The 26,878-nt window shown below is 38.1% G+C and overlaps 1 protein-coding gene across 1 annotated transcript in view; it reads right to left on the reverse strand.

Annotated features, from left to right (window-relative positions):
* Positions 1–1,127: 1,127 nt before the first annotated feature.
* PLPPR4 (phospholipid phosphatase related 4) overlaps positions 1,128–26,878 on the reverse strand; it is a 31,932-nt gene continuing 6,181 nt past the window's right edge. Inside the window, exons 2-7 of the mRNA XM_032118035.1 lie at positions 19,042–19,227; positions 14,620–14,749; positions 12,691–12,886; positions 9,316–9,373; positions 7,880–8,053; positions 1,128–5,890 (exon numbers count right to left, since the gene is read on the reverse strand). Of these exons, the coding sequence (XP_031973926.1) occupies positions 4,553–5,890; positions 7,880–8,053; positions 9,316–9,373; positions 12,691–12,886; positions 14,620–14,749; positions 19,042–19,227 (2,082 nt within the window). The 3' untranslated portion in view covers positions 1,128–4,552. The remainder of the gene's footprint in view (positions 5,891–7,879; positions 8,054–9,315; positions 9,374–12,690; positions 12,887–14,619; positions 14,750–19,041; positions 19,228–26,878) is intronic.

Raw genomic sequence — 26,878 nt, forward strand, 5'->3', positions numbered from 1 at the left:
TGTGGGGTCAGGACAGTCTTCAGCCCCAGCCACAAGAAGAAAGTACCTTCTGTCACCACAGAGGGAACAGGATCACAACGGTACAGACACTTCCCTTTCTTTCAGACAACATACTGGTTTTTGATTCTATTTTGCCTGAGGGTTCCCATCTGAAATTGTCATGAAAGTCAAGGGACAGGGCTTGCCGAGTGGCCCAGATCTGCAGCACAGAGCTTGAGGCAATGTCAGCCCACCCCGCGTGCCTTGGCTGGGAGCATGGCACGTGTGTGTCATTGTAGCGCTCAGCACTGCGCTGCCTGGCTGGAGCCAGCAGCGACAGCAGCTGCCCAGTGCCACCCAGCCACGGCAGGTTACCTGCTCCAAGGCCACACATGTACAAAGGGGCAGCCTGCACAAAGGCCTAGGCACACTTGGGAAAGCTCCTCAGAGTCAGTTTGCTGTGCTGCCATGCACTGCAGGGGCTCTGCTACTCCCTGCACTCCTTATTATGCCATTGGCAATGTCAGTGCATGCCCTAGCTACAGCTGTGTCTTCCATCCCAGGCACCTGGGCCCTGCTGTTGCCATTTCAGGGTGTCTCAGACAGGCCTGGAGACAGTCTTTGCTGTTTGCTTACCACATTGTCTTGTGTGGCTTCTAGCTAGGACTGCTTCTGACACTGTGCTGTTACACGTTTTTCACTGTTGCCAGCAAAGGGTGTATGACACCTGCTGACTCTTGCATCCTAACATCTTCCCCTGGGGAGAGCCTGTTCTCTCAGGTTTGCCTCTGACATCTGCCCTGTTCTCATTCACAAATCCAAGGCTGCCCTCACCATGTCTGGCAGCTCTACCCAATACTAGCAAGGTGGTTCAGGGGCATTAGGGGCGTAGCAATGCAGCTGGTGCTACAGAATGACTGAACAGGCACATCCTCACAAGGCTTGAAGTTCCCAATTCACTTGGGTTTTTTTGTAAAATGTTTTTTGGCTAGAGACAAGTTTGGACACTGTTCCTTATAAATTCTTGCCACTGTGCAAGGTCTCGAGGTTTCTCACTGATGACTACTTTTACACATCATGAGATACCTAATATTGAAAAATAATTTGGGGGGAATGAGACTTGGCTTCACCACAGAGATAATCAAACATCAATGAGGAATTTTATCTTTATTTCATGATGTTAGCACAATAAACTCACACAGTAGCATTGATCTGTACTTATTTAACAAAATACATTTATAGCAATTTACAAATTATTTTCCATTTGAAAACATGGCATAACATTTTATTAAACACAATACTTTATATAGAGAATTCTCATTTAAAAACATATTTTATTTTTAAGTATTTTCTTTTCTCAGTAAAGCACAGCCTAACAAAGAAATTCGTGCCTGTTAGCAAGTAAGAAAATCAGAACACTAAGAAGATGTCACCTGTCAATTTATTTGATTAATTTTAAATTAAGGTACCAGTGGAATGTAAACAAAGAGTAATTTTACAAAAGGCTCCTTATCAAATATACATGCAGAGGTCTGAGTTCCAATGTATATATTATTACATTTCTGCTCTCTAACGTAATATAATTTGATAAGCCATTATTAAAAACAGTAGCCTTTGGCACTTTGAGTAAAAAAGAATATATCAATATTTATGTATAGAACATAATTTCAATGATTACACAAGAGCTTTAAAATCTTTTCTTAAGAAATAGGAAACTTTAGGAAAAATATCACACTGCACTTGAAATAGTGCAGCACGTTTCAGAGTAATAAAAGCAACATATATGCCAATATATATCTGACTAAAACCAAGGAATAAAGAACAAACACTCCCACCAGGAATCCTGCTGTTTCCAAAACAGCTAAATTGCCAGAGGGAACATTTTCTAATCTTTGCTTTATTGCCATTATTCTCCATTTCAATTTTCCATTATTTCCAGGTTCATCTACTGATGTTCTTTTCCCCTGCACTTACAAACTAACAAATGATTGCATTTTATTTCCCTGCATTGATAGGCCAACAGTGTTTGTGTCTTACCCATTCCTTTAAAGCTAATCCTACCTGCTTTATCCTGTACCTAGACTAAACTAAATCCAAAAGGTTTTGTTCGTGACAGTCCAAGTGTTTGTAATTCCTAGGAATCTTGTACAAAATTTCATATTAAATACCAAGGACTAAAGATACACCCTTTTGAAAAGAAAAAAAACAAAACCTGACTTGTAAATACTAGCATCTGAGAACTTATTTCTAAAAAAATTACTTTTTTTTTCTTCTTCTCCTGGTATCTATGATTATTTTTCCCAGCTGATGTGCCTTAAAGTGTGTCTTCAACATACGGTGCCTTTAACATACACAATGTGCTGCAACCCTACTGGGTAGCTTCTTACATGTAACCTGCAGAATACTTTCTCCCAATCATTCTAAGTATGATGGGGTCATCTTGTATCAATAGCAGAAAGAGTGTGGTCATTTCCTTAAGGACTGACACTCTTTCACAGCACTGGGTGATGGGCAGGTGAGGGAAGCATTGCTTGGCACAGTTGGCTTGACAGCAAGCATTCACCTAAGCCTGGAGCACCTGTAAAACTGGGAAGTATGTATAAAGCTTTCCATTGACTCGCAAACACCATCCTCATACTTGTGAAATTACTTCGGTTTAGGGTTGGGTTTGGGATTTTGTTTTGGTTTTGAGGTCTTTTTTTGGGTTTTTGTTGTTTGGTTGTGGTTTTTTGTTTTTGGTCTATGTTTGTGTTGTGCTGTTTATCTTCTTGAATAGGATGATTTGTCTTTCTACCTCCTACTTGGCTGGGGTAGGGTGGGCTTTTCCTTTGAGTTGTGTGGGGTAGGGTCCTGTAGATAGGTTCTGACTATAGAGAATGTATCTGGTTCTCTGATACCCTAAATCAGAAAAGGACTTAGACCAAAACACTTCTCTTAAGAAGCCAGAGAACAGACCTGATCTGGTACTACTCATTCAGTGAGGGCACTGCCAAGCCATTCCCTTCCCCTCCTACCAAGGGAGCTGGCAAGTGTCTGAGGGTAGTTCTCTTTCAGGTAGAAATAGGAGAGAATGAAGAGCTGCAATGGGTGAGCACTGCCCCTGGCTTCCTTCAAAGTCAGAGCCAAATGAATGAGGCATTCCTTCTAGCATGCCCATTCTAGGACATGCCATGGTTATTCCTTTCAGAGATTACCCTTTCAATAATTTTTGGCAACGGAGATTTTTAGCAGGCAAGTTTTTTCATTATATTCAAAGCTCAGTTTAAATAATTCATGTTCTCTCAGGTGCAGAGACCTTTCATATTCTTAAGTGGCAGCGGTGGGAAAAAAAGATCATGCTTAAGACAGCTCTGGAGGGTGTCTCAAAGGGGGTGGACTGTAGTAGTGGCACAATGCAACACTTGTTCAGTGATTCTGCAATACCAAGGCATTCCATTCTTTAAAGTGAAAGCACAAATCCCCTATGTGATGGTGATTGGGGTGAAACCTGTGATTGTTCTTGTGGCATACTAAGCAAGTGAGGTGAATGACTGCTTCTAAGTGTGAGCTATGATATTAATTCTTGTCTCCTTGGAAGCTGGTCAGGAAAGTTGCCATCTATTTTTATTTACTCATGGCTCACCTTTCACATTTGCACATCTTGCAGTTGTTGGTATCCTGCATTATTTGTTTAAAAACTAATAGAAAAATGGAAGGGTCACTGAAGGACAGAATAAGAAGTTTAAAAATGTAAAGTCTGAATTACTTGTAGTGCTTGGTAAGACCCCCTAAAAAACGTAATTTAAAACAATTCTACAAGTTAGCCCACTAAGAAGCAGCCTCTTCATTAGTAGCACCTGTTCTTAAACAAAAGTTGAGCGGTAGCAGCAAAACTATTCAAAATAGATAGTCATTCCATTCTAATGGAATGTCACCCACACATTTTTTGTTGCAGTAGACATCTTAAAGAACTACACAAAACCTTTGCAATCTTTGAATGTGACAGATCCACTATAACAAAGCTGTAAATATTTCCTACGCTAAATGAATGCAGCCAGCATCATCATAGTATTAGCAATATTACTTGTAAAGTAACTGCACATCAATATGTCATGTTTGCAGAGTCTGATAAGTATGCAATTTTTCAAAACATGTGAAGTTATCATCAGCACCATCCTGTATTAAAGATTTGGTGCAAATTCTGCAAAGGTGAATATATTCCACTGATACAGCCTTTTCTGTGAAAAAGTCAGTCAATTTTGCACACAAATATAAAATAAAAAGTTGGCACATTCAGGAAATAGAGTGTCTGTGTTCAAGACCATTGTTTTAATTGACATCATCACCCTCAGATAAATGTTTTGAATCTGAAGAAAGAAGTTGCATGAAAATGTTTCACATTAGTTCTGGCATTGTGCTTTTCCCCCCACCACATGCTTTTCACAGGCTCATGCACATTGCACATCAGCAATGCTGGGCTGCTGGTCAATAATTTGGCACATAAAGGTAAATATCAGCTCAAAACAAAGGGAGCAGAACCTGTGTCAAGATGTGTTTCCTTTGTGGTGGTATGGACCAGCTGCTATGTCTCCTCTCATTCCTTGTATGCTCGTGTGGGGGATGTGCCTTTATAGAAGATGTTTCTGGTGTTCTCTGGACTGCTCCCTCTCTCAGGGATTAAAATGATGTTACCCTTTCTTCGAAGTGTTGAGTCCCGGCTAGAAGAAATGGACAGAGTCTCTGAGCCAATCTCACTTCCCTCCACTGGTGTGACTCTTATCGTAGTGATTCCATGATGGTGATGCTCAGTGTTATCTATGTTGCTTCTTTTCCTGTCACCTGACCCGTAACTGTCTTTTAAGGAGTCACAGCTCTCAGAGTCTCTGTTAAGATCATTTAGCTCATATGTCTGACGAAGAGTGACTTTTTCAGGACCTTTCCATTTCCATGACCCACTTCCTTCACCTTCTGATGGCATCTGAATTACAGGTCTGTTATTTTCTGGATGGGCCTCAACTCTAACAATGCTACTTGGCTCATGGTCTGTCAAGGTTTTATATCTGATGGCTCCTGTACAGGTCACTGTGCTTCCCTCTGAACTCTTTGGACTGCCCTGAAGCACTCCTTGCTGCTTAGACATGGCTATTACTTGCATGATTCTTGGCTGGCTATTGCTCCTGCATGCAACACTCTTCTCAGCAGCTTTCAGCCATTTAGCTCTAGCTGAACTACTTTTGGGTGATGTGTTCACGTTCTCCTGAGTCTCTTCAGGAATGTGTACTAGCTGGGATGAGCCAGGACGGGACTGAATAGAGACCCTCGGCCCGCCAGTAAGACCTGAGTTGTTACAACCTGGTACACTGCCAGGTTGGATTTTCAGGTACTGGCTAGTTGGGCCATGATGATCACCATTTACACCCACTCTGGAGGGTTCTGAGCTTGACCTCATTTCGATAGCCCTTGGTGGTGACTGGCCAGATTCAGTCTCTATTACTTGCAAGGACAACTTTCGACTTTCATTCTTGTTCTTCCACTGGGACAGCAGCTGTTTGGAACGGGCAGAATCCATTGATGCGTGTATTGTTGCATTTCGTCTTGCTGGATCTTCCAAGGATGGTGTGTTGACTCTTGGCAAGGTGTTGCTGAAAGTAACCATGTTTTCCTTTCCCATTGGGCTTCGTGGTGTTATTATTTCTACATCAGCATTTGCTCTCTTGAGATTGGTCAGAGACCCTGAATCTCTGTGGTTTCTATTCAGGATACCTTCCGTACGGTGAGAGACAATGCCATCGCTACTGCCACCATTTTTTCCTGGGAGGATTCTGTTGGCATCTTGACTAAGGTCTGTCAAAGACCTTAGAGGTTCTCTGTGAAAATTTGGGTGAAACACATTCTCGTCACTTGGTAAGAAGTTCCCCACAGCATACAGGCCCTGATATTTGGACAGAAGCATCAACAATTGGTTAAGGAAGTTAAAAAAGGACCCATTTTAAGCTACTTTAATTATATTATTTTGCTTTTAAATAGAATTCAGTGACATAATTACTCCAGGTAAACTGACAGGTATGCTTACTTTCCTTTCCTCACTAGTATAGCCTTAGTCCAAATTCTGTCCTCAATCTGGTACCTCTCAGTATGTATGAAGTAATCTCACTAGGATAACTAGGGCATAGTATTCACGGCAATAAATAGTTGAGGTAAGGATTTAGCCTCCATAGGCTTTCTTCTTTTTATCAAGCAACAGATACAGCTACAGAAATAATGTTTTGTTAGAAAAATAGGCAAATAGATGTTTGCAGTCTCTTAGGCAGAGCTATTTTACAACTATACTACCGTCTGTTCTGATTTACTGAATCTTGTTACTGCTTGAGTTGTACTCTGCTGTTAGTAGATTCTGCCCTTTCTACTGCAAAATAATCATATCATACAATATCTACATCATAGAACAACTTATCAACTTTAAATCAATTGCTTTCCAAGCTGTGCAGAACTGTAATAAGATTTAGTTATACAACATTTTCCTAATCAGTAGACTCGCTATAAAATGCTGTCATTTTAAAAGGACTCCACTGAGAATATTACATGAAAGGGTCAAATATCTGACTCAATCACTTGAGTTACTTGTTCTTTACACTCCTTTCCGAATTATTTGTAGTTTCACATTATTTCCCTTCCCCCTCCTCCTATTGGTATGTAGTTTTCAGGGCAGATTTGCTGAGTACTGGGTATCCAGGACAATATACTCTCTGCTGTATGATGTCACGCAACAGTATGTGACGACCTACCAAAGCATACCTGTTTGTGCATTTCAAACATGGGGACAACAGCTCCATTTAGGTAAATCTACAACAGCGGAATCATTTGAAATAATATTCTCAACAGAGTGCCTTTCTGTTCACAGTGCCATCACAGAAGTTGACTTTAGCAGCTCATGGGGTTTCTGTTATTACCCTAACTGCTGTTTCTTCTGCCACTGTGAAGCCCATTTTTCCCTGGTCACCTTTGCAGACCATCTGCAGGTACCTCAGGTTATGTTATCACAGAAAAAAGGGGGTCAGGAAATGAACTTAATTTAGTATTATACTAAAATTCATCATTGACTTCTTGGGGGTAAAATATCCCACTAGCTGTTAAGACTCTTCTGTCCACATGCCCACACTCAAGCAGTGGTGTCAGCAGAAGCTCTGATTGCTCCCAGGCACCTGTGTTGTTCTCTGAGCAGCCAGGGTAGCGGAATTCCTGCTGGAGGCATACTGAGAGCAGCAAGCAAAATCAAGTGCTTGATGAGCTTCCTACTGACAAACAGGCCTGACTTACATGCTTCCTTACAGGACCCTTCCAAGGTGCTCCATCTCTTTCAACCCAGTACAAAGGAAAAACATAGGGATAACCTGATCTGACCATCCTCTTTCCCAGCATGTTTTGCCTAAGAACTCCAACGAATCACAAGTGTATAATGTTGCCTTTAATTTCTTGCAGATTCAGCAATTCACTCAGCTGAGTCGCTCATAATTCAATCATTTTTTGAGATCGTAAAGCTAACACTGTCAGTATTGACTCAGGTCAGCAACAAATACCAGTTAATCAAGTATTTTTCTTGTGTTATGCTTTTAAGTGTGGATTAGAAAAGATGAGGATTTTTAAGTATTTAATAAAGCACATAAAGTTAGAGCTGTTTCTGTATACAGTGCCAGATGATTATATTCCACTTTGTGCACTGTTATGGCACTTTATATTGAAATACTTGTTTGCTTTTTCCTTTTTGCTTTTAAAGTGATTATCCCCAACTCATTTTCAATACATATTGACTACACTTGTCATTATGGTATGTGACCATAATGAAAAGTTTTCATAAAAATTACCAATACTCTTATTTTAGCCTTATTAGTTTTATTTGCTAAAACTTAACTATTATATTTACCAAATAGAGAGCAATTCCGCCTCCTATGAGAAAGCCACAGTAAACATCAACTGGATGATTCTTATACTGGGTGATACGAGTCAGACCGCATATAATTCCACAGATGATAAAGGCAAAGACCAAGAGTGGTTTAAGAAGTTTTGAGGAGTCTGTTAACGTAGAATTGAAGTACATCTTGAAAAAGAAAGAAATGAAGAAGCAGTTGAAGAAACTTAAATGTACCTAAGAGGATTTAATTTCTCACATACAATGTTTCTTTTACTAGATCACTAGTACACAGTAATGTTACAAGTAATCAATTTAATTTTACTTTACAGCCCTGTTAAAATTTGCTCACTCACTGTAGAAAGATCTAAAATCACAAGGAATGGATTTCAAAAAACAGAGGCAGTATTGCTTGTTGACATCAATTAGGATAAGGATTTTATGCCTCAATACTGTTCCCAATCAGTATCTAAATGTTCTACAAATGTGACTAAGGAGCCACTGCTTGTGAAATACAGAAGCCAGATGTCATGCCAGATGAACACAGTAACCTGTTCCAATGAAAGCTACCACCAGATGCTTTAGAGAGCCATTTCTCAACGGAGGGCCATAATGCCAGGGAGGTCACAAAAATTAAGTGGAGGTGGTTCATCAGTATTATTCCAAATTTTGGCCTTTCTCCAGGCAGAACAAATACTGGCAAGCTCCCAGTACATGCACAATACTATTATCTAATGTCATTAACTGGTCGTTACTGTTGTTTTCCTCTGATTTTCACAGCATGAGTGATGGAATTACTTTTCAAACTTCTAGTAAGTTGTCACTTGTACAAACATTGTAGGCCATACTGAAGAAATGCTACAGCTCAGAAGTGCAAAATCAGCTGTGATTGCTGCGGCATGTCCCACAATTCTCTGCTAGCGACTGATGGGTTTTATTCACTTGCTTTGCAGTAACACCTTGAAGGCCTCTGGGAGTGATTGTGCCACTTCATCCATGCTGCAGATCTATGGAGGTGAAATCAAACTACATCACATGAATGTAGGCCCTTAACATCTCAAGTTTAAAAGCAGCGAATCAAGTGAAGACAGCAATAAAGAAAAGGCAGCATGCATAAAGGTTAATTTGACTGGTAAGTTAAAATATCACTCTGTAAGACAGATAAACACTGCATTTTATATGAGGGTAATATGAGGCATCAAATATACTTTAACATAACACTTTTTGTTGCTTCTTAACAAAGGATATGAAGCAGTTGTATCTTTTCCTTATTCTTTAACAGCTACAATAAAACCAGCTTTATTAGTAGTTTTATTTTGCTTCCAGATTGGTAGGATAAAAACATCCATCGATCCAAGATATCCAGGCAACACATAATTTTACAATATGCAGCAAATTACTTCCTAAATTTTGTCTTGTATAAATGAAACTAAACAGAGTTGGTTACTCACCGAAATGTACACTGCTGCAAAGGCTGCCAGGGTGGCATGTTGAGAAGGGAATGACTTTCTGCCAAGGAAGGACACTCAAATTATACTTCTCAGTTCAAATGCACAGTGCTAGTGCTCATTGAAAAAAACACTGGGTGGCACAGTCATTTCTATCTTACACTTCCTAAACAATATGTGATCTATCAGTAACATTTGTCATCAGATGACATTTTTCTCAGAGAGGCAAACTACATCTTTATTTGCTATGTCTATGGGGGTTTTTTTTTGAAAAAATTTCAGTACTTTTACCTCATGACAGAAGCTAATGGAGCACAACAACATGGGGAGGGTATTTTAAGAATTACTGAGCCCCTTCTTGATGCCCAGAGCAAGAGAATAAATGAAAATATGTCCAAACTCTCTGAGACAGTATGCGATATCAAGTCTGCTCTTGAAATTGCTGAGGGCCTTCTGCTCTCATTGAAAACATGGAGACTTGAATGATGTGGACTGGGTCTTGAGTTACAAACTTCAGATAGGAAAATTAAAAGTGACAGCTTAGCTTCTACTTCTCTGGCAAGAAGAGGAGGTTTTGTGCATGCACAAGCTACACAGAACCATCACATGAGAGTCTCTAACATTTTAATATTATTATTCTTCTAGACCCATTTCAGTTCTCTAAAAACAACTAAAGAAAAGTGATGTGAATGTGAAATATAGAGAGAAAAAAAGCTGGGTTTCGATTCAGTAACACCTGTTCTACAGTGGACATCTAGATCACAGAAGCCCTAAAAAAATTCTATGACCTCTGAGCCCTAGAAATGAGTCAGAAACAGGGAGGATTTGTCTCTTTACAATGAAATATATATGTAATGTACCATGCTGGATGTTTTGTTGAAGGAAGAGTATGTCTATCTTGCAGTCACAACAGCAACTTTCACCTGAGAAAGCTCAGCTTGGGATAAATGCTTAAACAATCATTTGGCTTCACAGATGGGTCTTGCCACCCTAACTGGGCTCCACGTACAGCCATGTTCCTAGCAACACCTGAGCGAGCTAGTTTAAAATAGCAGAGACAGAAACACAGTCCTTTAACTTCAGACAGACATTTGTTCTGCAAAGCAGTGGAGTCTGCTTTCTAAATTTCTTTCCTCTGCATATTGCCTTGTCTGTTCTACATAACTAATTGGCAGTTAAAAATGTACATGTGGTTTAGTGTGAATGCCACACTGCTGACCTGAATTTGAGCCTATGGCTCAAGCAGGCCGTAGGCTCATGACTCTGGCCAAGAGGAAATCTGCATGGTTCCTTTTGCATTTCTAAAGACAGACCTAAATTCTTCTTCAACTTCCTTTATCTTTAACCTCCCTGAACAAATCTTTCACAAATAGTATCCCTGTGGAACAAGTTCAGGGTTGAGGACAGGGAAATAAAGACATGAAAAAAAAAAAGTAAATGTTTATAATAGCTAATCAGTTCCTTTACCCTGTGCAGGTTTTAATGAAGCATAAATCTACTTAGAGTCTCTGTGGAGCTAATGTGTATATTTGATTCTATGAACTTTTCTACCACTTGGAACTTAACCTTAATTTGATGGCATTTTTATAGTATATAAGGTGTGTCACAATGGTACCGTCAATTTTCTCTTTGTTCTCTTTTCTATTCACATGCTTTCAGGGCAAACACAGACTAAATGCACTCTCTGTACTCTCTAATGGTGTCACTGCTTTTGTTCCTCTATTTTTCATCTTTTAATCTAAAATGAAAATAACTGCAGCTAAAAATACGTCGCCTTTTTGTATGGCTCTGTATTGAAAAGGTGAACAAAGGTCTCAAAGAAAACACGTCCTGAACTCCGATGACAGTGTCTGACTCTAAATGCTCATGCATGAGGATGTGTAGAGGGGGAACAACGAGAGAGTCCTACTGAGAGAGAGAGTCATACTGAGTCAGAACATCAGAGATGACAAAGGATAGAGACCTCACTGGAGAGCTGAACAGAAGTGACTGAAAAGGCTCTTTGAAGATAACAGAGGAAAAGATGGACAATAGGAACCACTGGATATTTGGGGATGTTGCAGAAAAATGATTTCATGTAATCCGTTGGATAATTATGTGCTCCTCTCTATACTTTCCATACAGGAGTCTAGAGGCAAATTTCTGGAGCCAAAGTTTCTGGGAAGTACAAATGAAAAATGAAGGCGATTAGCAAACTCAGAACAAGTCCCTTCCAAACTGAAATTACTGAAGTCAAATTAACCTCCTGTACCGTAGAAGTTATACCATAATTTCTATGTAGGTGACTGAAGGAAATAGCAAGTACTACTGAAGAACCAGTAGCAAGTGCTGCTTGCTGTGGTAAAATTGAGACTGGCATAGGGAAATAACAACATAATAAAGGAAAAATGCAGTAAAATTGAATTAAGGAGAAATTGAGGGTGGTGCCAGAATATTACAGCTTGCCAAATGTATCCTCTATGATGGAAATAACTTTGAGATATCAATATATGGTCATTTTCCTAGGGAAACAGAAACACCCAAAACCTTATTGCTTAGTCTTAATATGTTACAAGTAATGTCACTGATTTTTTGGAAGTGATGGTATTTAAACTTAGGAGTGACTGGTCATTTTGGAATGGCTACAGGCAGTCAATTCAAAGCAGCAGACATCATATTTGAGATAATGAAATGAATGAGATGTGACTGTGGAAATTTTTCTGCCTGCTCCTGTGTAATCATGTCCCAGTTTTCCTGGGACACCATGCAGTTGCAAGACACTGCTTGCAAGCATCAGGCTTCGCTGGCAATATCCCAGTAACAGCAAATGGTTGTGGGAAAAGAGATGAAGAACCAGTTAGAAATACCATGCAAGAAAAGACATGTTTGGGAACACACAGCTTTGCACTGTTGTGGTATTTTCTCTAAAAAATAGGTATTTTCAATGCTGTTAACATAAAAAACTTAATTAAAGAAACAGAAAAGAAACTTGTCCAACAAATCCCAAACACCTGAACAGTAATGTACAGAGGTCTCAGACCAAGTGCTTGGGAGACTTCTTCCCTGTCTGTTATGGGGAACTTACCACACACCACTTCGAAAAAGCAGTAGCAGCTATACAGTGACAATTGTATAGGAAATTGCCTCCTTTGAGGGGGGAGAACAGCTGCTAACAACTGTGCTTTGGAACCTGACAAAGTCTTCCAAAGCCCACTGTTAGACTAATATCTTTATGGAGAAAATGGAACATCACTAAAAAGACATTTATGCATTCACCTTTCTTATAAAAAACCAACAAACTCATTCAGACTTTAACTAGGAAAAAATCTTGAAATTGGGACAGAAGATAAAATATAAATTGAATACTTAAAAATGTACACAATGAAGAATAGAACCAACCTTCCAGCATTGATAATATTGAGATCAGTTCCTGAGCAAATATCTTCCACAACATATGAATTCTCTGAGCAAGATACATTTAAGGATGTATAGTTAGGCTTGCAAACAGTCAGGAAATACGGTGCCTGATATCCTGTTGATAGCTGTATAATATCAGTAACGAGAGCAGTTGCACAAAGACCAAACACGTGAACACCTAGGAGAGAAATCAACAGAGCTTGTTAACTTTAGTATGTGCATTAATTAGGTTGGTATATGCATTAATTAGGTCGATTGATTGCGCAAACTACATTCAACAGAACTCTGGTGGCTTTTGTTATTGGACCTGAGAGAATTTAAATGCAGAGTATGAGGTATTTTTTTGTGAAAGCTTATTGCAAAGTTGAATTTTTTAATATAAAAAAATAAGATAGTTTATGCTTGCTTTCTTCCTGTTGATACTTAAAGTTTTGTTTTAATGGTTTGATGTCCTCCCACATCTTTTCCTAAAAGGCAGCTACACTGGAGCTTCTTCAGTTTGGAAAGAAGTTTTCTGAATTGACTAAAGAGTAGCCAACTATTTGAGGAGAGCATATGTACTTATCCAGTGCTTGGACTTTCCCACTGGAAGACAGGCTTTTAGTAGTATGGACATTAGGTCATTGCTCTGAAGACCTGTTCTCTTTTTGCCACCACAGAATCACCAGCTGGTGATAACTTTGGCTACCTTCACACCTCTGATGTTTCTTGAGTATTATGTCCCTGTCACTAACCCAAATATTTAATTCTATTTCATGAGGGATCAATGCTTCAGACTGATTAATAATGCCAAATTCACAAGGCATTGAACTAATGCATTGCTTTACTGAACATTTTCAACTGCTCTTCTCCTAAAGATTTACCTCTCAGAATAATTCCCTGCTTTTATTCATAAATTTATTTTTCATCCTAAAATTGAAAGAATGTTAAAGACATTAAAATATGAAAAAAACTTCAAATTCAGAGTGTGAATTTGGGATGAAATTCATGTGTCTTTGAACTTGTTTTTTTGGTGATGGAATACCAAACAGGAGAAGTAGACATGGGGTATTGTCTACGGTCCTCCTTGCTCTTGTTGTAATCTACGAACCCTCTGCTTTCTTCCTCACTACTGCTCTTAAGATGCTTTATTGGTCACAGATTGCCTAACCTCGCTGGTCACTACCTCTCTGTTTGCCAGACTACCAAAACCCAGGGAATAGTTGTCCTACCAGCTTTTCAGCCTGCTGTCCCGCTGGTTGTCTTTGCCTAGGCTGCCTTATCTAATGAAAGGTTTCTGAAACAGAGGAAACCTTTCCTTTAGCCATTTATTGGGAGAGGAAATTAACTGTAACAAGGGGATCAAAGTCCAGTTGCCTTTCCAAGTGCAGTTTTTTATAAATGACAATTAAAACAAAGTAAAATGAAAGAATTCAACATTTTCCTCTATCATTTAAGTTGCCAGATTCTAGCCCTTTTTGAGAGGCAGATAAACACATTCCAGAAAAAGAATGTCAAACCTACTGAGAGTTTCTGACAAGTTTTCACTGTCATGCTGAATACTGTGACAGGTGGGTTGAATCCTTATGATGCACTGAAGACAGGCAAGGGAAGCTATACACTGAAATCATTAAAAGGCAGCCAGCTCAAGGTGGGCAGAGAAGGAAAACTGAATTACTCTTTTAGAGATACTGACAATAGTACAGGAGAGGAAAGGGAAAACGGAGAGTGTAGATGCTGCATTACTGAGTATGGGGCTGCTCTGTTGCAGTCTGAGTTTCTTCTCACATTTTCTAGCAGAAAATCTGTGCTATGCTCTGCACTGTTCTGAAAGTTTCAGAGAAGTTCTTCTGTTTCAGAGAAGCAAACCTGCATGGTGAAAACTGAACGTATCTGGAAAGTTCTTTTTTGTGAGTAACAGTTGAAACCCACCAACAAATCTGACAGCTCTTCTAAGAAAAGAATTGAAGTTGCATCCTCCTGCATTAATATTGGCCTCTGTTCCAATTCCATTTCTTCTTTTGGACAGGCAGCAGTAGAGAATTCCTTCTCCTATCATTATCTGCAATGACAAAGGAGCCATTAAATTGAATGTAGCACTTATTCAGAAGATCCTGATTGAATTTAAAGGGCTGTAATATAACTGTAACACAACCAATGTCATCCACTGACATGCATTCAACTTTAAAAGATTTGTATCAATATGTAAACATAAAGTAATGCAACTTAGCCTGAATGAGGGCAGGCGAGAAGGTGGCCCTGAAATTAAATGCAAATGGCATACATTATACAGTGCTCAGTGGTATCCAGGCCTTGATCTACAGCTGAAACTTGATGCTTCTACAATAAAAAGGCAGTAATTATAAAATATCGCCTCTAAAATAATCCAGAGCCACTGCAATGTCTTAGTGCTCCTGAAGTGGTTTTAGCATTCAGTCTTGGCCATAAGCCTAGCAATCCCAAGCAGCTTCTAATTATGTGACAGCCTGCTCTTCTGTATTTGTTTAATTTGGCTTGGGTTTTAACCAGATCCACAGCAGTGGAAAAAGTTCAGTCCTTATGGTCCCTTGCAACACACCAAGCAAAAGAGATTATGACCAAAGCCCTAGACAAGAGTTTATAAAAGGAAGAATATAAGTAAAAAATGGTGTCACTAGCTGGAAGATCCAGACACATTTATACATTTGCATTCTCAGATTTTATTGTTTTCCTTGTTCAATAGTACAACTATTTGGAATTCTGTATGGGGTTTGTACAGAGTTCAGAGTAAGGATTCAATTGAAATATTGCAATTAATGAGGCAATTCTCACCAGCAAAAGAAGATTCACTTCGTCTATCCACAGCTACACTGGAAACCAATCCATGCAATGCACAAAGCTTATAATGCAATGAGATGCCAAAGTATCTGAATTATGCTGAATCTGCTGTAACTACCAGTGATGTTTGTCTATACTAACACCTCCACCCTAGGAAAAGGGAGGTAAAATGGAAAAGTTTAGTCTAACTCTTTAATAGCTAAAGTTTTAATTAATTGAAATTTCTTGGCCAGGAAGATTGAAGTAGTGAAGGTTCTCTTAAGACATGGAAAAGCCAGTGGTAGGGGTTATTTAAGGAATTCTAATTAGCTGAGAACTGTGGCCACTATTATCTGTCTACAGTTGATCAATTTACTGCTGAAGCTTCCCAGAGAACCAGTAGTATTCCAAACTTAAAACTCAGAAAAACTGTAACAGTTTTTAGCCAAGTTCTAGGAATGTCTGGTACAGGGAAAACACCAGACAGATGGATTAGCTTGTGTGATAAGAGTAAAAAACAACAAGGCCTATGTCAAGGAAAATTCAGAGGCTGGCATTTCCACAGAAAAAACCTTCTGGAGTAGAATGGGCAGTAGGACTTGAAAATGCCAGCAGTGAATTTCTCTCCCTGAGACTTGAATTCCCAACTCAATGTGATCTAATGTCTTAGTGATCTCTTTTGGGAAGGACATTGTTACCTCTAAGCAAGTTTTTAGTCAGTGGCTGGTAAGAGTTTGAACCTTCATGGATGTGATTAAATAACTGGTCCTAATATTTCTGAATGAGTAACTAGAGACAGAATCTATCAGAGGATCAGATTCAGAGTTCTTTAAAGCAAATGGAAGTCATACAGCAATTCAGGTGTATCTATGTTCCAGACATAAAATATCTATCTTGATAATTTCTTCAGGTCCAGGTGTTCCACATTGAAGTCTCCTGTAGTTTTTCAATACATAGACAAAATTTCATCTATGCCACAAGCTGTAAGACATATGTCAATAAAACAGGTAGTTATTTTCTGTCACCCTTCAGGGCTACAGAACAGACCTGTTTAAATGCATTTGCTACTCACTAATAATGGGAAAAAATGCCCAAAGAGAAAAACCAAAACACAAAGCCCCAAAGCCAAACAGATCCTTCTGTAATAATGGTTTGGGAAAATAAATCATAAAATGTTTGATTTTTTTTTGTATAAAAAATTACTCTAAAGCAAATAGATTGATATATGTTCTTCAGTCTTGGGAAAATTATTATACCAACAAAAATAATACAGACTAAAATTCCTATTCTAATATTTATATAAGGTTTTAAAGAGGGATTGGCACTGGACTTTGCTTGTCTTCTTCCCCATGCACAATTTTTCTTTTTTATCTTTTTTTTCTTCTCAGAGATACTCTTTGGTAATATTTAAAATGTGGCTTAATCACACCTGTATTTTATTGAGTCTTGATGACCTTGTGCTTGATACTGCCATAAGTACCTGAAGTGTGGACAGAGGCCAGGATACACAACATTACTGGAGATCCTCAATTCCTCACATAGCTCATGCTTTCTTTTCTATGATTCACAGGTTTTAGAAAGTGTGTAATTAATGGAAATGTTTACAAAAACTAATTTACAAAATGCTAAGCTCTACAATATGACAATGGCACAATTGTAATCTTTTCACACTGAGCTTCACTGGCCTATTTTTCCAAACAAAAAGGGAAGGATTAGACAAAAATGTCCCCTAGTTCCTTACTTCCAAAGTGGTATCGAATAATAAGGAGCCAATGCCTTCAGTGCTTTTACTGAAGGAGGTTGTGTATTTTGCACCATCACTGCCCAGTCTCTAACTAACACAAGCATCACATTCATGCTCACACCAACAAAAATGAACTACACCTTCCTAAGGCTTGCAGATTTTAGCCAGTTGTACTTTGAAAATTTGGGATTTACTTTCTTTACCAAACTTTCTTTTTTATGGCATGCAGAAGTATGGGTTTGAGTTGCTCGCATGGCATGCTTCTGTTTAATTTTCTGTACTGCTGGTAGAATGATTCAAGCAAGAATAACATTTTCTATTGCAAAATTTCATGCAATGCTGAAATAACTGAGCTATAATCAAAGCCCTTAACAAATACTAGATAAAGAAAGAGGCATCTTTTATCTTGATTTAAGGTGTTTGATACTACCTATGCTTAGCACAAACTCTCTGTAGTAAAAGCCAGGTTTTACTACCTACTGTGGCCCAAGTGAGCCTAGATAGATTCCTTCTATAGCTATTTCAGAAAAATCCAGTTTGTTGTTACCAGAAACACTTACCAGAAACACTTAAGAAACCCAGCCAAACCCAATACCAGTGTTTTGTTTTTATCACAGTATGCGGTGTTTGCAACAATCATTTGCACCAGAATCACTGAAAGTCTTAGCTCCCAGTTCCTAAATGTACAATTTTTAGCTTGCTGTATGTGAAAAATCCTTCCAAGAATGGTTTCTAAAGCAACAAAAATCAAATGCAGTAAGAACTGTTCAGTTAAAAAAAAAAAAAAAGACAAATAAAGAAAAAACATTCTGGAAAGCAAAGAGAGAACAGCACTTGATAGTTTTTATACAGGCATCCCATGTTATAGATTTTGTAACTGTAAATTGGATAGTATTATAAAATGAATTAACTGGTTGAAGTTAAGGGAATTAAGAGGAGCTGGAAGCAGAGATGTATTTGCAGCTGGCCTTCAAGAAGTACCTAATTGAGATGCGTAGTCATTGCTGTCAGGGGGGAGAAGAGATCCTTTCAAAAGGCTGATCATGTTTTTTAGGTGCATAGAATCACCCACTCAAGGTGAATTTCTCTCTCCATCTGCCAGACAGGAGTGGTGTGAGAGTAAGACTCCTATCTGAACTGCTAAAATCAGACAAAATGAATTCTCTCCTTTATATATTTATAAGACAATTTCTACTTCTCTTTTCTGTGAAATAGTGACCCAACTGCTCATTCTGACAGGATATTTCTGTTCTGTTGAAATCATCTCCCTTTGGGTGAATGATTAAACCAGCCCACTTTTGCCTGCTCTTAATGACTAACTTGCAATTTAGAGGTGTTTCAGTGCTATTTGGGAAAATGTAATTGAGTTCACTGACAAGATTGATATACCTTCTCTCTGAATAAAGCTAGTTGTAACAAAAGTGGCAAGTTCAGGGCTGTGAAAGGCTTGCATTTAAAAAAATTCTTGCATTTTTGATGTATCTGAGAGTATGGAGATGCCCTGTCTGTAAAAGTTCAAATATTTGTACAGCATAACGGAATGATTCAAGCTATTCTCATCCAACTGTAGATGCTGTTTCTTAACATTAATGCCCACCATCAAGACAGTGAGAGTAGATGAAGTGCTACAGGGAATGTTTTAAGGAGTGTATCTCCTTTTGTTACAGAAGAATGAAATATGAATTTAAAGTCCTAAGGAAACTAGCTTGGATGACACTCTACAGACAAACTGAAACCAAAGGAGCTATTTTCTTTATGCCAACTGAAACTCTGTTCAAAATATTTATTAAGTGACAGTAGCACTTCAAACTTACCGTAATTGATGGTCCAGCAAAAACCAGACTAAGCAACATCAAGAAGGGAACAGACTCTTGTGTAGGTTCAATGTATGGCATACTCAGACTCTTGTCATAGCAATTAAATCCAGAGTGAACTGGCTTGAAGACATCAGTAAGTTCAAGAAAATAGAGGCTAACAACAGAAGATGCCAATATGGGCAACTAGAAGAGAAGAAAGCAAAAAATTACTGTTTGGAAATTGAATAGTAATGCTTTTGCAAAGACAACATAGTCTGTTAATAAATCTCTTTGATGTTTGCTGTTTGTATCTCACTGCTCCTTGTCATGCCTATTTTACTATCTCTAAATAATTAATTCTCTAGAGATACGATACCGTTCAGTTGATATCAATAACCCTGCTGTCTACCAAGCTAGTCAAAACATCCAGCCCAATCTTCAGCACATAAAATTTAGCCTTTTCATCTATGAATCATTAATAGAATGACTTTGATTTAATTTTTTTTAAGGAAAGTATCAGGACTGCAGTCTCCCATGTGGGGCCTTAGCACTCTGCTGTTCATCAATCACCCTTTCTGGTCCTTTAGCAACTCTGTGGTATATCACAGTCTACATCAAAGCCATTTTGCATTAAGTTTCAAAAGTAATAGTTAATGAAAACCAGTACCCGGTCCTTCCCTAGAATCTAAATTGTGATAATGCACATCCATTCTGCAATTCTATCAAAAAAGCAATTAACTTTGGCAAGACTCAATCTGTTTAGAACCTTGATGACTATGGTTCACAATCCTTTTATCCTCTAGCTATTTAGTTATCTAACCCTTTGCAATTACTTCCACTAATTTATTAAGAGCAGAGTTGACCCTTCTGGGAGCCCAAATTCACGTCTGCTCACCACCAGCTCCTGAAAGCACAGGATCAACCAGTAAATCTCTGTGGAAGGAAGTAATTTAAGAGAAGATACAGCAAAAAGGCATTTTAAAGCTATTGGTTTGTAAGTGAACAAAGAGAGCAGCGCTGCCCCCGAGATGGGTGTTGGGGCATTCAGAGGTGACCATCAGGATGTGATTATTCTCTGCATCCTCCTTAGTAAATGCTCAGAAACACTTTTTGTTTGCTATTTTCCAGAGTCCTCCACGAACAAGGCAATATTAGAACAACTTCCTGCTCCTCCACTGAGATGCAATGAGTCCTTCCTGGTGTCTGTACTGCAATGAAGGTATCTATGGTTAATAGCATCTGAGATTATGAGAAACAGCGATTGCCCTAAAAGAACTTTGAGAATACTTAAATGATATTATTCTTGCAACGTTCAGTTCACATTTACGAAAACAACTGATTGTTTAAAATCAATGTCATTCATCCCATTCTACAATGCAGTATAAAAGCAGAGGTAAGATGGGATCCACATGTATTTTGGGAAAATGATGAATAAAATCTGCTCTACATGGCAGAGGGACAATGGTTTCTTGCATTAACACACAATTTTCTGATTTTTAAGCATCAAGCTTACAAAATTCAGGCTTTTTGTGCATAAAATGTAATTCTGGATGATTAAAGGGGGAGGTTTTAAAGCTAAATTTAATCAAAACATCTTTTAATATGACTTTTTGTTTAAAAAGAACAGCTTATCTTTAATCTTCTGATTTGAAGAGGGTGAGTTGTGTCTTCAAAGTGTTCCAAGCAAAATCTGAAGACGGTGGTGAATAGAAGAATGTTGCTTCTCTGGTTATATCTGTGTTCAAGTTGATTGCATTGTAATGTCACATAGTATGGCAGCTGTGATTGTGTAGAGAGGGAGGAAATGTGGATTGGCATCCTTAAGTGCTGTGAGCATTACAGAAATACATCCAGGCATCTAGGAAATTTGCTTCAGTAAATAGTGTGCATATATACATATATATATATACATAACCCAAACTTATATTTGCACTCACATACTATACCACACATACATATTATGTACAGCATATAACATACACAATATGTAATACATATTATGTGCATACATAATATATAACTATTATATAATCTGACATAAATATGTATGGAATAATTACATACAGTGTCACTAAATTGAGTCCTGCTTCTTGCCCATCACAGGAAGAAGTCCAGTTCTTTATCAGGATGCATTATATAATACATATTATATATATATAAATATATAATCCTTACTTCATGCTGGATGCAGCCTGACTGACCACAAACATGGGCTAGACTGCTTCCAGTCATCGCATAGATGTGCAGGATGAAAGAGGACTTCCCTGAAATCTTCTTACTCTGAGAATAATTTAGATTGTTGTGGAACTGGGTACCCTTGTCTCAACACCTGCCTGCACAGAGGCTATGCTCATTGGCCTCAGGGGCCTCTGGAATCTAAGGCTGCCACAGTGCCCCCTGTCCTGGTGTGCAGGGAGCTTGCACTGACTCTGTGCTGCTCTTGCTACGATGCTGAAATTCTGCACAGCATTTGAGCTCTCAACTTCCTTTCTGCACAGCATTTAGCTTTTGAAACATTTGCAACATCTTTTATTATTAACTATTTGAAAGTCATACTTAATGAGTTAGTCAGGGTCCATGTCCCATTGGGCAAAGCATCTCACAACAGGACGCAAACTTATTCCAGTGAGCTAAATGGACAAAACAGGCAGATGCCTATTGCCCTTCTTTTGAGAAATTATGCCCTTTTATACAGATGTCCCCAGAAGTTAATTTCCCAGAATGGAAATACACAGCAGGCCCACTCATGGAACATCTTGCATTCAGAGTTTCATCTTCAGTATTTTTCCATTTCTCCGATATCAGGAAGGGAAAGTCTCTCCTTGAGCAATAGCTTATGCTTTACCCACAGGTCAAACTCTACTTGGATCATAGTATTTTTAGGCAGGCAACTGTTTTATATGGCAGCATTCAACTATCAAAAATAGGCAATATTTGAAGTGGTATTTTATTGTGAAACACTAAGATAAAAGGTAGTGAATAACTTGTTCTTTAAACTACTGTATGTAAGCTGTAACTCTATTATTAATTAAATATCAAGGAAATTTAAGAATTGCATTTTACTGTCTTATGACTTTAGTACAGGACTCCCGTGTTATTTCTAACTGTAATTATCCATTCTGCTAAAGAAAAGACATAATTCTAAAGGATTATGAATCCCCAACATAACTGCTTACAATACTAATGAATAGGTCTGTAGCCAATTTGCTATATACAGTATGTCCGATCCCAAAGGACAATTTTCTTCCTATCTTTTAAAAAATACAAATATAAAATGTGTCTTCTAAAAGTCTAGCATTTCTTAAAAAGAAAAGGCAAATGTTACTAAAATCCTCTAAACAGTATATCTGGCTATTTAATATATGAATATTTATGAAGTGTTCTGCTTAAGGCTGAAGCATTTCTGTAATTATAGACTTCGGCGCCCAACACCTTGAAAATGTCAAATATAATTAGATGGTAGAATGTGTATTGTTTTAATTACAAAAAGGAATAGGAATTTTCCTGTGCCTAATTAGAATAATACAACCCCCAATGTCAATTCTTGACTAATCCTGACTAATAAGTCTTTATACTCTTACTTCCTTGGCTGGATAATGGAGTAAGACCCCTGTTTAGCTTGTAATTTAGACCTGTAAATGTAAAGTTTGACCCAAATGGTCAAACCCTGTTCGCCGTAAAGTCAGAAGGATAATCAGCATAGCTACTGAAAAAGTTTGATTTGTGGTCTATTTTTTTTTTTAAAAAGAGATTTTTTGTCTTTTTCCTCCTTGCTATTTTCTTAAACTGTAAGTTAAAAGCCTTCATTAAACCACAGAACTTTTCTATTAATAATAATTGTTATTAATATTTCAAAAGCTTTTGCTGTATTGAGTGAGGAGTTGTCCAAGCATCAGAAAAGATGTTCTCTGTTCCCAAGAGTTCAACAACGATGCAAATACCCAGAGATCTTGTAAGGAGAAAACCTCCTGTGTGTTACACAGTGCAGGACAAACCAAAGCAGCATTCAGCAGCACAACAACAACTTCTCTGAACTGATGGAGCATGTAACAAATATTCCTTCTGGCCAAGAGCCACAGGACAGGTATCACAATGATGGATCACAGAGAACTGCAAGAAGAGAAGGCTGGGAGAAAAGTTCAGAGGTGGGGTAACAGTTCTCCAGGCTGTTTATCTCTTCTGTGGGACATGCTGTGCTTGCTCTGGAGGTCATTTTGGCGTGCTTCAGGTTTACTTGTGAGGATTAAGGTTGTCCAGGATGTACAGTGCAATCACAGTTTGCTATAGGTCATATGATAGAGCCTGTGCACAGAAGCCATGCTGGTCCTGCCCAAAACTCAGAAGTTGGTTACTGCTTAACCACCGGGCCCAAACTTGCTGGGGCACTCCCAGGTACATGGAAGTGCTTCTGTTAAAACTTGCCTATGATTAGTTTTCCATGACTTTGAATATATGAAACAAGGAACCTGTAAAGCTGTAGCCCACTAAATACAGTACCATCATTCCTACTAACAAGCTACAGATTTTGTACTGAGTTTGCAAGGACTCAGGACTGAGGCTTGTCAGACACTCTTTATCCTTAAACCTTAGCAATCAGGCTATGGCTAATTTGTTTTACTTTCATATCTCTGTATGGTACATTACTGCATGATTTTTGTATTTATATCTAGCAGTAACAATTAGTTATTTAGTATAAAATGAGCTGTAGTGTAGTGTATCCCAAATCCTTTCTCAGGAGCAGTATAATGTTGATAGTGATTCTTCCTCACTTTAGGAACTACTTTTGCTCCTTTTGATGTTTGCTAATGCACTTTAACACCTTTCTGTCTTTTCACATTACATCCTGATTTACTATGTGTGGCACGGTTCACATAGTCAGATGCTTGTTCTTTGATCTGTTACCCTTTAATCAGTTTTGCCAGTTGCAGCTCTGCATTTCTTTATCTGACCATTAGGTCAGTTGTTTCTAACCTTAAGGTCTCCAATACCAGTATATGCCCCATCTCTTACCCTACACCTGCAAATCCACCCCATTGCACTCTCTGTAAGGCAGGAATACAGGTCTGGTATGACAGCAGAGGTCTTGCAAATGGGTCAGTGAAAGGTCAAGGCTTAGTAGGGAAGTCTTATTGGAGTGGATAGCACCTGGGGATCCTTGGCTTCTACAAATTCTCTAAAATTGTACATTCTGGTTTTATATTTTACTCTCATATTCATCAGCACTTAACTAAGCAAGAAGTCCCTATTTATCTTCAGGAAAATAACATCTTAAAATTCATGGGCTTTGTGAGAGTTCAGCATGGAATGTCACGTACTCACATGGCTGAACCTGTTTTGTAGGTTGCAGTTACGTGACTTTTGCTTTGCTAAAATGCACTGTATGGGTGTTCTTTCTTATCACGAACTCATCCAGATCCTGTGGTGATGTTGCTTGTATAAAAGGTGGACAGAAAAGAGAGAAGCAGCATGGATGTAGCTTTCAGAGAAAGTCAAGACATGATTTGCCAGATGAAGACTAAAGATGGTATGACTAGCCCACTCATCAAAAGAAAGGGTCATTGGATCCCTGATGCACTCTCTGGATATTTTGTATTTTGTAAATAATTTTTAGGCTTGGATGGCCAGGAACTTCTCAGATTCTTAGGTTGTTCTGCAACCCTTCCATATCAAGCAAAGGGTTCCTGAGTATGGGAGCTGCCTCCTGATGTTTCTCCTGTTTTCTGGAAATTGGGTAATCTTTGTAAGCAATCAAGTAAATAAACAGGACTGCCTCAAAGAGATTGCAAATGAATGCCATTGGTTTCCCAGCATGGAAAAAACACCAGCCAAGTCTTTGGGAGGAGGATGGTCTAATTAAGAATTATGTTTAGTTCCCATGGCAAGGCTGTGGCATTGTGGAAGATTCTATTAAATTTATCATAAATGTCAATCCTTGTGCCAAAGAATTCATGGTCTAAATGACAAGGCACAACAGATGACTGAGACAAGAAAGTCTGTGGTGGGCTGGAGGAGACAAGGTATTCTTTAGCCAACTACTAACAGCAACTGCAGCTTTCAACCACTGTGGCTGCTGTCCTGTTGTACTTTGCTGTGAGATTCACAATGGACAGGAGGAGAGAATGGAAGTAGGATAGGTTTCTCTTATCCTGACAGGGGTGAACACTGAGGCCATTACTGTGATTGAACACCTCCCAGAATAGATCAGTATTAAGAAATGGCATCAGCCAAATTCTGCCATTTTCTCATTTTTGAGAACCCGTGATTCTCTGAAGAGAGAGCATGAAGCATGGGATGCCTGTAGAGCAGGGGACTGGCTTGACAGAAAAGTGAGATTTTTAGATTTATTTTTATATTCTAAACTTAATTCTTAAATGCCTCAGGCTTATAAAAGAAGGCATTCAGTCTTTTCAGAAGTTTAAGGCTTCCATCTGTATAAAGGCTTTTTGCTTTTCTGTCTGAACTTGAGTTTCTGCTTCTCCTTGTCCCCTTTTTGGATGCAGGTGTCATCTGGCCCAAAACTATAAGAAATTAGTCTTTTCTCTATAGTACTTCTACCACACCATTGTCTAATTTCTGTGGAAATTATGTGCAGGTACATGATATTATGGTCTTTCTTCTCCTAGACTTAACACTATTTGATTTAATTTCAACTTGAAAGTTGAATTTCAAATCCCAGATGTCTTTGAAATCTATTATAATTACCATTCTGGAAAATTAAGTTATCTATATTTCCAGTACTGATTTTAGAATTTAACTTAATAGCTTTGTATTTCCAAAGCTAGACTGTAATTGACAGTCACAAAACAATCTTCATGCAATGCTTCAAATGTCTTATCTTTTACCAGATCTTAATAGAAAGGTCTCAGTATGTGTAAGACCAAAAACAGAGCTGATATATCAGTGATACAATTCTTGTTTATTTCAGAAATCTCAGTCATGCTGAATGCACAGTAACACTAAAAGTGCTTTTTTTCTTTTTTTCTATAAATGTATGTGAAGCAGCAATTACACAGGGAGAAACCAACAAAATAAAAATTGTTTAACAAAAATATTTTTGGGGAGGAATAATCTATAAATACTTTACAAATATTTCTATATTATATACATATTATATTAAGTATGTGTTTAAATAAAAAGCAAATTCTTAGGCAGAAATTTTAAATACAAAAAATACCAGTAATGCATTGTTTTTCAATGTGACTTCAAATATAATTGATGGCTCCTTAATTATTATTGTTTAATTACATCAATTATAAGCAATTAATAATTGACTGTTATAATCAATTAATAACTACACACAATGAGATTTAGGATATTGCTCATACTGTTGATCACAAAATTTATTTTATGCTCCTGCTGCAAGGTTAAGGTAAATCAAGAACAGCAGTACTTCAACAAAAGGCAGTTGTTTTCAGGTCAGTGTTACCAAATTTCAGCTAGAAGTTCCTTTAAAAACCCCATCTCTAAGGGACAAAGCTGCCAGTCCCTACAATACTACAATTTATTGTACTCTCTGAAACATGCTGATTTCCATACATACAAAAAAAAATTTAATCCTGTGGGTGCCAGCCCTTCTCCAGTGGCTTCTTCCCATGCTGTTTAGCCACTTCTGAACTTCCTACAAATTGAACTTTTAAGTGATGGGACCATCAGACAAGATACCATGTTTGTAATAGCTCAGCTATTAAGTTTCCATTGCATTAAGTTTCCACAATATGCTGGTTTTTATTAACTTTGGCTCCAGAGTAATAGATTTTTAACAACTATAAAAGATCACAGATGGTAGGATTGTAAATTTTTGAAAGAGGTAATAATTTGGGAAAATGTATCTCCATTAATTTCTAACATATCCAGG

Source organism: Corvus moneduloides, chromosome 9 (genome assembly GCF_009650955.1).
Source record: "Corvus moneduloides isolate bCorMon1 chromosome 9, bCorMon1.pri, whole genome shotgun sequence".
NCBI classification, from domain to species: Eukaryota; Metazoa; Chordata; class Aves; order Passeriformes; family Corvidae; genus Corvus; species Corvus moneduloides.